Source organism: Petromyzon marinus, chromosome 19, assembly GCF_048934315.1.
Source record: "Petromyzon marinus isolate PM22_M1 ecotype Great Lakes invasive population chromosome 19, UKy_Petmar_22M1.pri1.0, whole genome shotgun sequence".
NCBI lineage: Eukaryota > Metazoa > Chordata > Hyperoartia > Petromyzontiformes > Petromyzontidae > Petromyzon > Petromyzon marinus.
The window spans coordinates 1,550,001-1,566,659 of NC_133685.1; the positions used below are offsets into that span (position 1 = coordinate 1,550,001).

Consider the following 16,659-nt stretch of genomic DNA (forward strand, 5'->3'; position numbering starts at 1 on the left):
CGAGCCGGACGGGTGGAAGGGCCCTCCTCCCTGGTGATGGTGGTGGTGATGGTGGTGGTGATGGTAGCCGTGGCCCATCTGGTGCGGGTACGCGTAACTCCGCGCCGAGGCGGGCATGCCCGAGTTGAAGGACGCGGCTCCGGACAGGTAGGACGGGTGCGAGCTGTAGCCGCCGCCGGACATTGCGAAGGCGGGGTGGGTGCTCAGGTAAGGAAACATTGCCCCGGACGCCATCCGCGCGGCCGTGCTGGGCTCCGAGGAGGAGGCGAAGGCGGAGAAGCGCGTGGAGTCGCAGGAGGAGCGCTCGGATGATGCGCTGTGGCTGCGCCGCGCGGACCCCCCGTGAGAGTCCTGGGAGCGTGGCGGGGCCTCGTCGAGGAGTCGCGACGCCTCCGCCGCGTCATTGGTCGCGCACTGCGCCTCGAAGGCGCCGCCCGGCGCGTGATTGGCTGCGTCGCGCGGTTGGTGGCAGCCCGCGGACACCTGGTGCCCGCCCATGCCGCCGGGAAACCACGCGGGGGCGAATCCCTCCATCATCGTCACCACCACGGCCAGAGCGCCGCCGAGATTTGCTTTTGTTGTCGACGGGAATCAGAGAGAGCGGAGCGTGAGAGTCGAGCGGACCCGCCTCGACTCGTGTGCTCGCTCGTTCTCGCGCGCGGGGGCTTGCGGGCGTGTAGTCTAGGCAGACATGCACGCACGCCCGTTTGAGTCACACGTGGTTAGTAGGCATGTGGAGGAGCCGCTGTGTGCGTTTGCTGATCTGGGTAGGCCCGGTGTACATCCGGCGCACGCACCTACAACGAAACAACTCGGCACCGTTCGAGTTGCACGTGTGACTTCATTACGCCCCCGTTCCCAGCCTTTATGACTGTCCACCCCACTACTCCGCCGCTGATTGGCTCCCCTGTTCGCTAATTAGTGGGTGCTAATGATTTGAGACGCATGTGGATTTCTGAGCACGATAAAAATAACACAATACACAAAGAAGACACGGCCGCACATCCCGCGATGTAAATTCTTCTCGTTGGTGGTCACCCTTAGACGGATAGCGCAACCACGTCCGACTTTAAGATTATTTATTCACATCGTCTTAATTTCGGTCTGTGTAAAACGCTCAACTTTAACTCGAACTCCGTTTGATCGCTGGTAGATCTCGCGCGCGAGAAGAGTAGCGCGCGGGCCTGCGCCGACAATATCTATGCGTACTCTTTAGTTTTTTCGGTAAAGTCACGTAGGTAAAAAAGAAATAAAATAAAATAAATGAAAACAACTAAATTACATGTAATTTATTTTTTACCTACGTGACTTTACCGAAAAAACCCAAGAGTATGAATCCTTGCAGTCGCGAAAGCTTCAAATCTAGAATTAATATCTAGGCGACAAAACGCAGAACCCCGATGAGCGATGGGCTCGTCATAAGCGGGTTGATTCCAGACGGGCGAATTAACCCCCGCCAGGACGCGAGGCTTTGTGCGTAGCGCGGTGCCGTCGCCCGCCCGCGCGCAGAGAATCTGACCTCGCGGAGTTTCGAGGCTTGCGTCTTTATTTATAGCCAGGTGAGAACCCAGGAAGACTCCTGAGTGTTGGTTTTCACAGGTGAGGTTGTATTTAAAGACACCGCGCGGTCCTGCAGCTGAAGGGGGTTCGTGGTGCGCGAGGGCGATTCTGCGGCGAGGTTTTGGCGTTCGCGGTGGGAATCCGAGGAGCTATAAAGCTCTTTCATGTCCACAGATGACGAGTGAAAGCAGCGCGGTTGTGTGGTGATGAGCTGTTGTTATTGGCGGCATCAACAACAACAGCAGCCGCCGATCTCCCACTAAGTTGCGGTGGCGCCACCACCAATGCTCGTGCCAGGCTAGGTGCACTCGAGGTGAAAACTGTACCTCGTGACTGATTTGCTTGCGACCGTGCAGTGCCTCGCGCACTGAGCTATGACCTGAGTTTGATTCTGGGCAATGGCTACTAACATGAGTGGGGAGCGAGGTATATGTTCAACTGGTCCCGTGGCTCGCATCGACCAGCGTGGATCGAACAAACCTGGCGACTTGGGTGAGGCCTTCATCCAGCAGTGGATTGACGAGCATTCAAATTTGAGTTGTAATTACTAATCATTCCGTTTGAACGGGTACGCCGTAGTCAGTCGATCGACAGGTGGTCTGCGGTGGGGTAAAGTGTACGGTAACTCCCCCAGTTTCCAAAACGGCTGGCCAACGTGGAAGAGTAGGCCAAAATAACATCTAGACGGGTGCTCAATAACTCCCTCCTGTGAGTGGAGGCCCTTCCGCCAGCAGCGGCGGTGAACAAGCAGTTGCAGGGCCGCGCATTTGGCTGCAAAACATTTCAACGAACGTTTGTCCAGTCGGGACTTTGCGATTTTATTTTCACTTCGACTGCTCGGACTCGCCGTGCGGAGTGTGCTGTGGCGAGTCGATGGGTGGTTCCAGAACCGCGCCGTCGCCAACGGGAGAGACAAAGACGGCAAGGGAAACGCGATGGTGGCGCCCGATCATTTATTTTGTCGATCACAAACTCTCCCCGGGCTGGCGGCAACCTTAGAGATTCTCGGCCCTCCTTGAGACGATCAAACGCTCGCCCTTATCGCGACGATCGGAGAGCAGCAGCAGCAGCAGCGGGGAGGGAAGCGTAGGGGACATTTGAATGCGTGGTGACTAAGCAGAGACAAAGACACCCCCACCCCCAGCATGAAGGGAAATGCTGTTCGCCGCGATCTCACCTATTGTATCGATCTCACCTATTGTATCGAAGGGCGGCATGGCACGCGTGGGTGGGGGAGGGGAAACACAGCACGCGCTCGGCCGTCTTTGTCTCCCCAGTATTGGATGGGGGTGTGTTTTTGTTTGGTAACACATCGAACCAGCTATTTATTTTAAGGCTGAGTCGACATAAAGGGTGGGCAGACAAATGGGGCGGGTTCCTAAAGTTGGCCGTGGCCGGAAATAAAACCTAGGTTGAGGGGTTCTAATTTCATGGTGCCAACCACTACGCCCCCCCACCCACCTACGTACACAAAGACGCACAAACACACCCACATGCAAATGGACGAACGTCCATAAAGCGGCACTTAACCCCCGCAGGGCCCGATTAATGAGAGAATAAGTGGGGGGAGAAGGGTGGGTGGTGGTGGTCGTGGAAAAGGTGGTGGTGAAGCTAGAGGAGCTGGTGATTATGCTACTTCTGTTAGTGGTGGTGGTGGTGATGATGGTCGTGGTGGGGAGCGGTGGCGTAGTGGTGAGCGCCCTGCGCTACGAACCCGCCGACACCAGGTTCCATTCACGCTCACGACTAATAACAGTGGCGAATATTTGAACTGCTTCTGCAGCGGCCTTCCGAGGTGCTCGCGAACATCACTTGCCCCAACAGTTTACACAGGGATCCTGGTGGTGATGATGGCAGAGGGGCTGGTGATTGGTGGTGGTTAGTGGTGATTGGTGGGTGGTTGTTGTTGGTGGTGGGTGGTGATTGGTGGTGGTGGTTGGTGGTTGTTGGTGGTGGTTGGTGGTGGTGTGTGGTTGGAGTTAAGGTGCGCACTGGCGTGGCCCGTTCCCTCTTCCCCATCGTCACCCACGTGCTCGTCATTGTCTTACCGAGTGTTAATTGCGGGTCGCGCACTCCGACCGGGGACTTCGACCGCGCTCCATCCCCTCTCTGCGCGCCCTTCCTTCCCCGACTATTTCCATGTCTACCAGACGAAGGCGGTGGGAGAGGCGCTCTGTGTATTGCAGAGTTCCTGCGGAGCTCCTAAATAAATCAACGGCAGCGGCACCGTCAGCATCACAATCAGCGGCAACATTACCATGATCTATTTTGAGAAATTCATGACTTTTTTTCTTCCGGGAGTGTTGCGCCAACTACTCAATCCCCAATTGAGTAATTCGCGGGTAATTTCTCAAAAGTTCAAAGAAACAAATAAACACATTTGGGCAATGACGCGGGCACACAATAGCCTACTCTTGCGCAAGACGTCACGGGATCTCTAACGTCACCCGCGAGGCAAATCATTGCCAACCACTTCAGAGGCAGCCGCCGGCCGCATCGGAGGAAATAACAAAGGAGGCGATTTGTTAGCAGCGGCCGCGAATCAAACTCGGCTTGCAAAGCCATCAGCACCACCACCACAACCATCACCACCACCACAACCATCACCACCACCATCATCCTCGTCGTCGCCACCACCTCGAAAACGTGGCTACTACCGCGTGCTACCGCGTTCGTCAATAACACCGTGGCCATACAGAGGACAAGATACGAACAGGCGACGTATCGGGCAATGGGCCTTCTTCTTAGCGCACAGAGAGGCCAGAGAGGATAATACGAGTCAGAGACTGCACATCACGGGGCCTGATGAGAATTAACATTTAAAACGTGAATCGACCGGTTGTGTGAATATGAATAGTGAACCTAATAATAGCGATTGCATATCAAATAAACTCCTGAATAACCAAACGGCGTTACTTACTAAAGAAGCGAATTTGTATTAAAAGTTAATCACGAAATGTCGCTGGCGCAATTCAGTTTAGTTTGCTGGCCTTCCCCCGTACCTCCGTTTAGCACGGTTGGCTCCGTACGGTGCGGAAGACGTCCAACATGCACGCATTTAAAGGCCACACTGTTATCGTGTCACGTGCCAAGCGCATTCGCAGGTTTCCCTCGCTCTACGCGGGTTCCGTTTGTGCTGTTTCGCACTGTGCGTGTCTGGCCAAAATTCGCTGTGTGCGGTTTGAATTCACTCATGTGCGAGTATGCAGTCGGACGTGGAACAACGTTTTCCGCGTACTGTGGCGCGCTACTCTGTGACTGAGTGGTTCCCGCTCGGCGATTTCGCTTTGTGCGACTTTTTTGGAACGCTTCTACCACAAACAGCGAGGGAAACCTTCATTTACTTACCAGAGAAATCCCGCTGAGCTATCAGCCCTTTTTCGCAGGCGACCTGGCGACACACGATCGCTGATATCACCATCACACGTGGCAATTTATAGCAGCAGCAGCCAAATCATCTAAACTCAAGCTTTGTTTTTTTTACGTGGAAGGCTAAACCGGAACAACCCCGAGAAAAAAAATCCACGCGACCACCACGGGCAGAGGAAGAACACGCGAACATAAGCTACACGAGAAGCAGGCATCGCCAGGTCTGGGATCGAACCCACAACCTCCTGCTGTACCAGGCGAGCGAGACAAACATCTCGCATTTCCAAGCCACGAAATATTCCTCCCACCACGCGTCTTTGTTTGTTCTCAACGACGAGTGCAGTGTGGCTTTGTCGAATTATCGGCTGTAGTGTTAGCGCCTGTAGAGTTAGTGGCTATAGGATTGGCGGCTGTGGGGTTAGTGGCTATAGGATTGGCGGCTGTGGGGTTAGTGGCTATAGGATTGGCGGCTGTGGGGTTAGTGGCTGTAGGATTTGGTGGCTGTAGGATTGGCGGCTGTAGGGTTGGCGGCTGTAGGGTTGGCGGCTGTGGGGTTAGTGGCTGTAGGATTGGTGGCTGTAGGATTGGCGGCTGTAGGGTTTGCGGCTGTAGGGTTGGCGGCTGTGGGGTTAGTGGCTGTAGGATTGGCGGCTGTGGGGTTAGTGGCTGTAGGATTGGCGGCTGTGGGGTTAGTGGCTGTAGGTTTGGCGGCTGTAGGGTTGGCGGCCGTGGGGTTAGTGGCTGTAGGATTTGGCGGCTGTAGGATTGGCGGCATTAGGGCTGACGGCTGTGGGTAAGGAGCTGTAGGGTTGGCGGCATCTCAACAGGGTGGTGGTCCAGATGTCTTGTGACCCCCCACTTATTTGAGCCCTTAACCAAGTTTTTGCATATTCATTTCTGTTTTAAATAAAGCTTACTTCCAACAAACTTGTGCGTTTTTTAAGATCATTATAAATAATCGGATTCCACCAGCACAAACACATATTCCGATAAAGTTTACGAGAATGAAATGGGGGTCACGAGACATCTGATCTAACCCTGTTCCTACACAGTGGGGGGTTCTGGGTTTAACCCCCCCCCCCCACACCACAAGGGCGCCGCGCGCGCCTCTCCGGGTGCCGCGCGAGATCGCGCGCTCCTCTTGCGTTGCTGCGCCGCTCCAACAACAACAACAAAAAACCCTCCGCTGTCGGGCGCGATTACTCCTCGCCGCCGCGTAATTGCGCGCAGCAGCCCACGGAGGCCCCCCGAGTTTCGATCGCCGCAGCTCCCCTCCGCGCTCGCACCTTTCGCCTCTCCGAAGCTCCTCGACGGCCGCGCCGCGACTCGCGCGCACCGCCCCGAGCCAAGGCGATGCCAAAAATACAAGGGCGCAATCGACTCTAATGAAATCTGAGGTCCGTCAAGATATGGGGGGGGGGGGGGTTTGGGGGGGGGGAGCCGCGCGCTTGGCTCATACCCCCCCCCTCTCTCTCTCCCCTGCACCCCACCCCGCGTGCCTTTGTATTCTTTACGCAACCCACCTCCCCACCCCCACTTCATTGTTGAACTTCTTTCGCACCGCACGCAGCTAACCGCGCTAATCGGAGGTGCGATTGACGATGCCAACCCCTGCCGCCTCCTCTCGTGCCGTCTCTTTCTAGCGCTTCGCAAACTTCAACATCCCAACGCATCCGTTAACCCCGCAGTGCGAATAAGCGACGTTCAGGACCATGCCCCTTCATCTTAGCGCCCGCACACACACACACACAAAGGTTATTGTCCGTGACGTCGTCTATTTAAATTTGTGTTACTTTAAGGCCACGGTGTTATTCACGCGCGTGTTTTTTGTTGTGTTAATTGGAGTGCACTAGTGCACCAATGGTAATGCAGCAGCATCAAGAGTGCAACCCCCACATCCGGGACTGCTTCTGCTGCTGCTGCCGAACAGCGCGCGCCCGTCGGTGTCTCTGTGGCCCTGGTCGCTCTGAAGTTAGAATTTGGCCTTCGCTGTTTCTCAACAAGACCAAGTTTGAGTCATCCTCACGATCATTAAAGCCTCGTGGTAGTGGTTCGGTGTCGTTGAAGTGACGCTATCATCATCAAATCCATGTGGGCTCAGGAATAACACTTGAATATTATTCTCGTTCACATTAATTTTGATTAGTGACGTAACTGTCATCAGAAACACTTTGTGTTGATATTCTTTGTATTGAATAATCTTAATAAAATAGTGTCATCATCATTATCAATAGTGCGTGTTGGCTCTTCAAGAACATTGATAGCAGGGAGGCCTTCATCCAGCAGTAGATTAATAAAGCTGCACAAGACGGACAGTGACAGAGACTTTATTGGAGCTCTTCCAACCTGTGTACTCGAGGAGAGAGTTCCATTCAACTTGAGTTTCCTTGACACGTATTCACCGACACGTGCTCAAAAAACCTTTCAGCACATGCGAAGGTTGCCGAGAGGCGTGTACGACACTCACCTATCGATGGAACAAAGACAAATCGCACACGTAGACACATCTCATTTCTAATAAACATATATATTTTATAAATGTTGTGTTAAGGGTGTTTTGTTGCGTGTAGTTTGTTGTCCTGCCCCCGCACCTCCGATTAGCAAGGTTGGCCACGTACGGTGCGAAAGAAGATCAACATACACACATCCTTGCTCCGATCATCGTCATCTCATCCTTGCAATAAATCCGCTGCTGGATGAAGGCCTCTCTCCCGGGCCGCCTCCCGCCTCTCGCGATCCTGCGCTGTAACAATCCACGCAGTGCCCTGCACGCGAGCCGGTTTCATCTCGAGCCGTGATCCATCCATCGACAAGCGAGATGCCTTTGAGATAATACTCATCACTGCCATCTGCTGGCCAATGCGTAGCCCCGCACCTACAACACCTGGCAAGCCCTGGTGCTGGGTGGTAGTCGCCAGGATCAGTGAGAATAGTTATTTATCCCGAAGAAATCCGATTAGCTATGAAGCTTTTTTGACAGATGTTCAGTCGGGGCGGGTCAGAGAGTTACAACAAATACAGAAAAATAAAATGAGTGTAAAATCTAGGAAAGGTAAGCACATCACTAAAACAATAAAAATAAACGGAAAATATATTTTTTTTATTTTACAAGGTAAGGCCCACTGAGCTATGCGAGTCTTTTTCAGAAGCGACCTGGCCACAAATGATAGCTCAACGAAGTGGCTTAGCACGTGGAAATGTGTAGTAGCCAAAAACTCTAAACGCGTGATGTTGATTCTAACATGTGGAGGGGAAAAATCCACGCGAGTGAGAAGTATACCGGAAGTGGTGTACATTGAACTTCTTGTGCACCGTACGAAGCCAATCGGAGGTGTGCCGGATCTGGAACGTCGGACATCATGCCGAGCAACGCGCGGTACAACTCGAGAGCCTATCGGTGAGCGACGTGCTTGGGTCGCCTTTAACACAACAATAGCGTTGAACACAATAATCCGAGCGTCGCTGTGGAGAATGCAAGTAGGAATTTAAATGAGTAAAGGCTCCTTTAGATATGTGAAAGATTGGACGGCACCGCGGGACCACTTGGGGCGGAAATAAGTAACCTCCCGAGTTTGATTCCCGACTCGGGCGCCCTTTATATGTGGAGTTTGTATGTCCTTCACAGGGTTCCTCTCGTGGCAGAATAACAAACAAACTGGTATCGATCAAGTCATCCCAATGCAGAAAAATAGATCACCTGCAAACTATACATTTGGGATTGCAAACAGCAGCGACAGCATCTCCCGCCACGGCGAACGCTCAGCCGAAGAAATCTCTTTCATTAAGAAAAAAAAAAGGTCTTGAGACTCAGTGAGATCCTTCCTCGAAAGAAGCGGAACAAATAATAATAATAATCATATTCTTGGTTCTTTCTTTCACGTAGGTAGAAAATAAAAATAAATTTAAAATAATGAAAGCAAAAAACCCACGACGTTTTGAGTGCAAAACGAGCGGTCTTCATCACAAGCGATCTTCATCTCCGCCGAATGAAGACCGCTTGTGTTGCGATCGAAACGTCGTGCTTTTTTTTTGCTTTTATTATTTTCAATTTATTTCATTTTTATTTTCTATTTACGTGACTTTACCGAAAGAACCAAGAACATGAATCCGTGCAGTCACGAAAGTTTTAAGTCAAAATTTAAAATAATATACTGCGGGGAGTGGTGGCGCAGTGGTTAGCGCGCTGTGCAAAGACGGCTGAAGCAAAGCCCCGCTAACAGAGCTCAAGCCGCGCTCTTAGCCTCCGCCGTGCGAGACGACGAGAGGGGAGCGCCGCCTTGAGCTCAGTTCCCCGTCTCGATCTGCGCGCGGCTCACAGAACCCCTCTTGACGAGCGCAGCTCACAACGGCGAAAAGAGAGCGCCGCTGATCGGGCGGGCGGGCGAGCGGGCGGGCGGGCGGGCGGGTTCGTTAGTTTGCGCTCGCCGAGTTCAGACTGTGAGCGGCACTGACGTGTCGCATCACCGCAGGCCCAGCCGCACACAGGCACGGGGCGCGGGGGGTGCGTGGGGAGGGGATGGTGGCGGTGGTGGGCGGTCTGGAGGGCCGGGGGGATGTTGGGGGAGGGAAGGAGGAGGAGTGGGGCGGGAGGAAGGGGGGCAGACGCATACAGCTCAGGGGGTGGTGGTGGCGGGGGGCTGGTAGGAGATCGCCACGGAGAAGCCGCCACCAGGGCCACTTTAGCTGTCAAACGCATGGCTCGGCAAATATTGCGACGGATCAGTCGGAGTTTACCACTCTGTCCTTCGCACCGCCGTGCCGCGCTCGCGCGCAGCGGTAGTGCGGTGCCGCGCCCGCGGATCGAACCAGACAGAGGTGTCCACATGGAGGGGTGGAAAGTGCATGTCAGAACCTTTACTGAGATTCTTGATTCATGTAAAGTTGCAAATGAATAATTGCAATCTTGATTTGAGGCTTTCATGACTGCAGGAATCCATACTCTTTCGGTAAAGTCACGTAGGTATAAAATAAATCACGACGTTTCGGGCGCAACACAAGCGTCCGTCATCAGACGTGGCTGTTCATGTGAGAGATTAGCACATTAACATAGCCACTTCCGTGCCCTCGTCTAAGAGGCCGCTCTCCTTCTATCTTACAGTTTCATGCTAATCTCTGACATTAACATCACTAGCCCCGGCCACTTCTTTATGACCCTTGGGCTACACCCATTTCAAAGCTTTTAAAACAGTCTGCCTCAGCAGCAGACCATGGTTTCCCACCTAGTGACGGACGCTTGTGTTGCGCCCGAAACGTCGTGACTTATTTTATTTTATACCTACGTGACTTTAGCGAAAGAACCAAGGAGTATGAATAATTGTAAATGTGTGAATGTATAATCTAATTTTAGATATATGTTTAACATTGCCACCAACCATGGTAAATCCACTGCTGGATGAAGATCTCCCTATCTCTCATGGTCCAGCGACGAAACAATCCACCCGGCTCCTTCACGCGAGCTGGGTTCATGACCGCTCCATCTCCACGGTGGATGTCTCTCTCAGACGCGTTCCATCCCCTTGGGCTGCCATTCCGCGATTATTCCTGATCAATTATTCCTGAACAATTCCTGACCAGCGACGATCATTCCTTTGTAAAGCGACGTGACCTGTTCAAGCCCACTTACTTTTCCTTCCAGTTTAAATTATGACTTTAACCTGCATATCGCTATTCAGAGATGCATTCTATGTACACATCTGTATAAGATAACATGGTCATGACAAACTTAATTCAAACACAATCGAACGTTTCCCGACGTTAGCGAAGGCTTAAACAATGTGGCTTTTGAAGCTGTAATCCTCCACCCCAGAACACATGCAAACTTGTTGGCTCAACGTCCACCAACGTTGGCTCAACGTCCACCAACGTTGGCCCAACGTCCACCAACGTTGGCTCAACATCCACCAACGTTGACCTAACGTCCACCGTTGGCATGACGTCCACCAACGTTGGCTCAACGTCCACCGTTGACTCAACGTCCACCAACGTTGGCCCAACGTCCACCAATGTAGGCTCAACGTCCACCAACGTTGGCTCAACGTCCACCAACGTTGGCCTAACGTCTACCGTTGGCTCAACGTCCACCAACGTTGGCCTAACGTCTACCGTTGGCTCAACGTCGAACGTTGGCTCAACGTCCACCAACGTTGGCCCAATGTCCACCAACGTTGGCTCAACGTCAAACGTTGGCCTAACGTCCACCAATGTAGGCTCAACGTCCACCAACGTTGGCTCAACGTCCACCATTGGCTCAACGTTCACCAACATTGGCCCAACGTCCACCAACGTTGGCCCAACGTCTACTAATGTTGGCCTAACATCCACCGTTGGCTCAACGTCCATCAAAATTGGCCTGACGTCCACCAACGTAGGCTAAACGTTCACCAACGTTGGCTCAACGTCCACCGTTGGCTCAACGTCCACCAACGTTGGCCCAACGTCCACCAACGTTCGCTCAACGTCCACTGTTGGCCTAACGTCCACCGTTGGCTCAACGTCCAACGTTGGCTCAACATACACCATTGGATCAACGTCCACCAACGTAAGCTAAACGTTCACCAACGTTGGCTCAACGTCCACCGTTGGCTCAACGTCCACCAACGTTGGCCCAACGTCCACCAACGTTCGCTCAACGTCCACTGTTGGCCTAACGTCCACCAACGTTGGCTCAACGTCCAACGTTGGCTCAACATACACCATTGGATCAACGTCCACCAACGTTGGCCTGACGTCCACCAACGCTAGCTCAACATCCACCGTTGGCTCAACGTCCACCAACGTTGGCCTAACGTCCAACGTAGACTTAACGTCCACCGTTGGCTCAACGTCCACCAACGTTGGCCCAACGTCCACCAACGTTGGCTCAACGTCCACCAACGTTGGTCTAACGTCCACCAACGTTGGCTCAACGTCCACCGTTGGCCTAACGCTCACCAACGTTGGTTCAACGTCCACCAACGTTAGCCCAACGTCCACCGACGTTGGCCCAACGTCCACCAACGTTGGCCCAACGTCCACCAACGTTAGCCCAACCTACACCAACGTTGGCTCAACGTCCACCAACGTTGGCTCAACGTTGCGTGTTTTACCGAGACTGCCCTTAGTCGACTAACGCCAGCCAGGCCTACCTACCCTACCCACCCTACCGACCTCGCCTCCCTCGTTGCTTCAACCGCCACCTCACGCGCCGCCGCAGAAACGCGACGAATATTCACCGGGACAAAATCCTGCAAACGACTCTGACGACTTTTGTTGTTCTCTTCCCAACCGTCATCCTTTCCCCAACTGCGTTGCCACCCTCCTCAACCCGACCCTTGCTCCGTCTCTCGCCCGCCGACAGACGACTGCAAGCTGTTGCGTTGCGCAACGCAGAAATTAAATATAATGAGATGACGGGGAGATGAAGGCAGGGGAGCGAGCGAGCGAGCGAGCGAGAGGGCCTCTCTGTGCACGCGCGCGCAGACAGACGGAGAGAGAAGTCTGGAAACTCCGCGGCACGAATGTCGCATGGTGTCAGGTCTCCTGCCTCACACTCGGTCTCGTGTACCCGCAGAGATGAGAGAGGGGGGTGGGGGGGGGACGAGGGACAAGGCAGGGGGGGGGGCAGAGAGCCACTTGTGTTACCACGATCCTCATCTGCGCGATTTGTGTAACGTGCATGAATTTGCAAGCGGGGGTTTTGGTATCGAGACAAAGCGATGTAGATGCATCACGCCGCGACGCGAACACAACGTTTTAGTTTATAAAATGCACCCCTGATAGAGGTCATGAACGGACAGAATGTCGACCGTCCTGTCAATCCACTCCAGTGCGCCGATCGCGTGCTGGAGTCTCACGATGTTGGACTTCATTCTCATTTACCGCCCCTTGTGAATCCACTGCCTCACCGAGCCGGATTGGACGTGGTGGTTGTGTTGACCACGCTTCACCACACTTTACCACACTTCACCACACTTTACCACACTGGTCAACGTGGTTGGTGAAGGTGGGGGGGGGGGGGGGTGGGAATGGCCACGTGGACCAGTTCAGTGAGATATCATTTGCCACCGATGTAAGCCGCGTCTGGAAATCGAACTCGGGTGGCGGGGGTTTACAGCGCAGCGTGCAAACCACTGCGCAACCTCTCCACGCCGTACACATTGCGATTGCATTCCTAAAGGATCCATTTACGCACTGCGCCGTGAACTCGCTAATGCGAGTTATTTAAAAATGTTCTCTCTATAATTGGTGTTTATTTGTGTTCCAAGACACGAATGTATCTCTTCTTGAGTGCAGTTGTTGTATTTGCGTAGTTTAGTTCGTGGCTAGGGCGAGTTAACAGCACAGAAATTGCAGAATCCCTCCTTTGCACTCTTCCAACACCTCCTCCGTTCACTGCCCATGGGCACACGCACAATCAAGGATTGTCTGTCATTGTGAACGTGAAGCAGTGCCGAACAAAAACAGCTTTTGTTCGGCCGGATAGAGCGCAGCATGGGCTAGAGAAGAGATGGAGTGATGTGGTACAAGAGGATGTGGAGCTGAGTGGACTTGCCGATGACCGGTACCAGCGGTGTCAAGATTGGCTGCTGTGGAGGAGGCTCGTGATGGACGCTGCTACTGGGCAATTGGAGGCAGTCGCCTTCCAGCAACGGAGGGCAAGCGGAGCTCACAACAACGAGCGGAGCGCCGCCGGGTGGATAAAGCACAGCAAAGTTGGCACAGTAGGGGGCACAGGTGGTGCATCGGCCAGCCATCTCAGTCAGTCGACCCATGGTAGCTGGGTCTGTCCCGTGACCTCCTGCCAGCGGGCGTTCGACACTTCACGTGGCCTTACCGTGCACATAGCCTGGCACAAGCGCCGTGACGTCACCGCCATTTAATGGCGAATGGCGGTTGTTGTTGTTGTTGAAGTAGTGCGCTCGCTTTGAACTCAACCTGTGCTCTCTTTCTGCTGTGTCTCTCCTCTACACGCACGCGCGTGCTGTTTTTAGTTAGTACATTTACAAACACGCAACTCTAACCTAGCATATCATGTGTGTGAAATATTCATACATTGGACGCTCCACTAAGAAATTCCATCTTGCATTTTCCACTGAACTTGTTAAATGTCCGTAAAGATTTTCGAACATGCAGCGGCAGTGAATTCCGGGGTGACGGACCGCTGAGTAGGTGGGTGAGTAGGTAGATGAGTTCCAGACCGATTGACCACTGAGTAGATGAGTGGGTAGGTGAGTAGGTGGATGAGTAGATAGGTGAGTAGGGAGGTGAGTTCTAGGCCGATGGACCGCTGAGCAGGTGAGTGGGTGGGTGAGTAGGTGGATGAGTAGGGAGGTGAGTAGGTAGATGAGTTCCAGGCCGGCGGACCGCTGTGTAGATGAGTGGGTGGGTGAGTAGGTGGATGAGTAGGTAGGTGAGTAGGTAGGTGAGTTCCAGGCCGATGGACCGCTGAGCAGGTGAGTGGGTGGGTGAGTGGGTGGGTGGGTAGGTAGGTGAGTTCCAGGCCGGCGGACTGCTGAGTAGATGAGTGGGTGAGTAGGTGGATGAGTAGGTAGGTGAGTGGGTGGGTGAGTAGGTGGATGAGTAGGTAGGTGAGTTCCAGGCCGATGGACCGCTGAGCAGGTGAGTGGGTGGGTGAGTGGGTGGGTGAGTGAGTAGGTGGATGAGTAGGTAGGTGAGTGGGTGGGTGAGTAGGTGGATGAGTAGGTAGGTGAGTTCCAGGCCGATAGACCGCTGAGCAGGTGAGTGGGTGGGTGAGTGGGTGGGTGAGTGGGTGAGTAGGTGGATGAGTAGGTATGTGAGTTCCAGGCCGGCGGACTGCTGAGTAGATGAGTGGGTGAGTAGGTGGATGAGTAGGTAGGTGAGTGGGTGGGTGAGTAGGTGGATGAGTAGGTAGGTGAGTTCCAGGCCGATGGACCGCTGAGCAGGTGAGTGGGTGGGTGAGTGGGTGGGTGAGTGGGTGGGTGAGTAGGTGGATGAGTAGGTAGGTGAGTTCCAGGCCGATGGACCGCTGAGCAGGTGAGTGGGTGGGTGAGTGGGTGGGTGAGTGGGTGGGTGAGTAGGTGGATGAGTAGGTAGGTGAGTTCCAGGCCGACGAACCGTTGACCGATCGGTCCAAATCTTGCTGAGTGTGCGCAAGAACAATCAAGTCGCCCCACGAGCTGCAAAACGAAAATCGCGATGATCTAATGATGGAGTGTCCCGGTGCCATCAGACAGCGCGGAGCAGACTGGCGTAGCTACCACATTCGTGTGCAGGGTCTTTCTTGTTCACCCGTGCGGTGTTCCACCCTGGACAGCGCACCCCCGGGCTACTTTCAGTCACGCATCATTGTTTTTGTTGCATGCGGTCCCCTTTCACTTCTGCAATGTTAGAATGCTTCCTTCTCTCAGCTTTGGCGGCGGAGGGGGGACACAACGGAGGTCGAGAGGGGCCCAAGTCCCCAGTGCCGTCACGGTGAAGGTAGGGATCCGGGAGGGTGACTTGGAAGAAACTCCGAGCGTAGACAGCGGGAGCAGCCAGGCGTCCACCGATCAGGCGTCCACCGATCAGGCGTCCACCGATCAGGCGTCCACCGATCAGGCGTCCACCGATCAGGCCGAGATGGGACGGCCGATTCTCTCCAGAGACGGCACCGTGGGATGTCTCAGGCGAGGGACGTGGCCCCGGGAAGACAGCGTTGAGAGGAAGCTCCGTCAGTGTGGTGTGGGCGCAGAGGCAAGTCCAGCCTCCTTTCTCCAGACGGACAGGAGGGCAGGCAAGCGGGTGGGGGAGTAAAGGGACAGTTATGGTACTCCCTGGACAATATCAAGTGGAGGAAAACTATGGCTGTAGATAATTCACTTTATCCACGATGTTACAGACTGAGACACATACAGACCCTTGATTATCGTTACACTTTCACAAGAGACAGGGAGGGAGGGTTAGTGGCTGTGTGTGTGCTCACGTGGTGCGGTGTGTAAGCGGCCGTCCATAAATGACGTCACGCACCTGGGGGGGTCAGACATTTGTGACGATGTGTGACGAGGTAGGGGGGGTTTGAGACATTGTTATAACACTCCTACAACATCAGTGCAGTGCCACATTAAATACGGACTACAATGGCAATAGTTTAAAGTGATTTGAAGCATGTTTTATTTTCAAAATGGATTTTTTTTGGGGGGGGGGGGGGCAGAGCTTTGTGACGTCATATTTTAGGGGGGGGTCTGACTTTTTGTGACGCCGTGTGACGAGGGGGGGGGGTAAAAAATCCTCCAAAATCACGTGACGTCATTTATGGACAGCCCCTAAACATCGCCACTGGGGAGACAAAGGCGGCCGGGCGTGGTGCTGGCCACCCACCCCCTCGCATGCCATGCCGGCCTTCATAGGTGCTGCTACTCGCTAACAGCACTTGTCCCGAAACTCTGTTAAGGCTACACGGGGGATCTTTGTCTTTGCCGTAGGTATTCTCAGGAGGTGTTGCACAATCTGTAGGAGCATGGGGGAGGAGCTCTCCACCTGAAACTCTCAGTGGCATTCGAAACACAGCACGAGTTCTACAGATCGCGGGGATGGGGGAGGGCTAGAAAATAATGACGCAATAGAAAAAAACCAAAGATGAAGCGATGATTAAACTGGAGTTCATCGAGGTTTCACTGATCGGTGGGGGGTAGGGAGGGGCGAGGGGAGGGGCGAGTGAAGGGGAATAACCATAGGAGGCACACAGAGGCCCACACATGTAACTATGTTTTATTATTTTTATTCACTTTATTT

At 53.7% G+C, this 16,659-nt stretch overlaps 2 protein-coding genes across 3 annotated transcripts in view; both read right to left on the reverse strand.

The window, feature by feature from the left end:
- The window catches only part of LOC116943951 (T-box brain protein 1-like), a 12,012-nt gene extending 10,475 nt beyond the window's left edge, over positions 1–1,537 (reverse strand). The window contains exon 1 of the mRNA XM_032957323.2: positions 1–1,537. This exon is cut by the window's left edge and continues 116 nt beyond it. Within this exon, the coding sequence (XP_032813214.2) occupies positions 1–537 (537 nt within the window). The 5' untranslated portion in view covers positions 538–1,537.
- Positions 1,538–7,240: 5,703 nt separating this feature from the next.
- Positions 7,241–16,659, reverse strand: part of LOC116943950 (uncharacterized) — a 31,800-nt gene continuing 22,381 nt past the window's right edge. For both annotated transcript variants that reach the window (XM_076068039.1, XM_076068038.1), the window contains one exon: positions 7,241–15,635. In XM_076068039.1, coding sequence (XP_075924154.1) covers positions 14,009–15,115 — 1,107 coding nt within the window. In that variant the 5' untranslated portion in view covers positions 15,116–15,635 and the 3' untranslated portion in view covers positions 7,241–14,008. The remainder of the gene's footprint in view (positions 15,636–16,659) is intronic.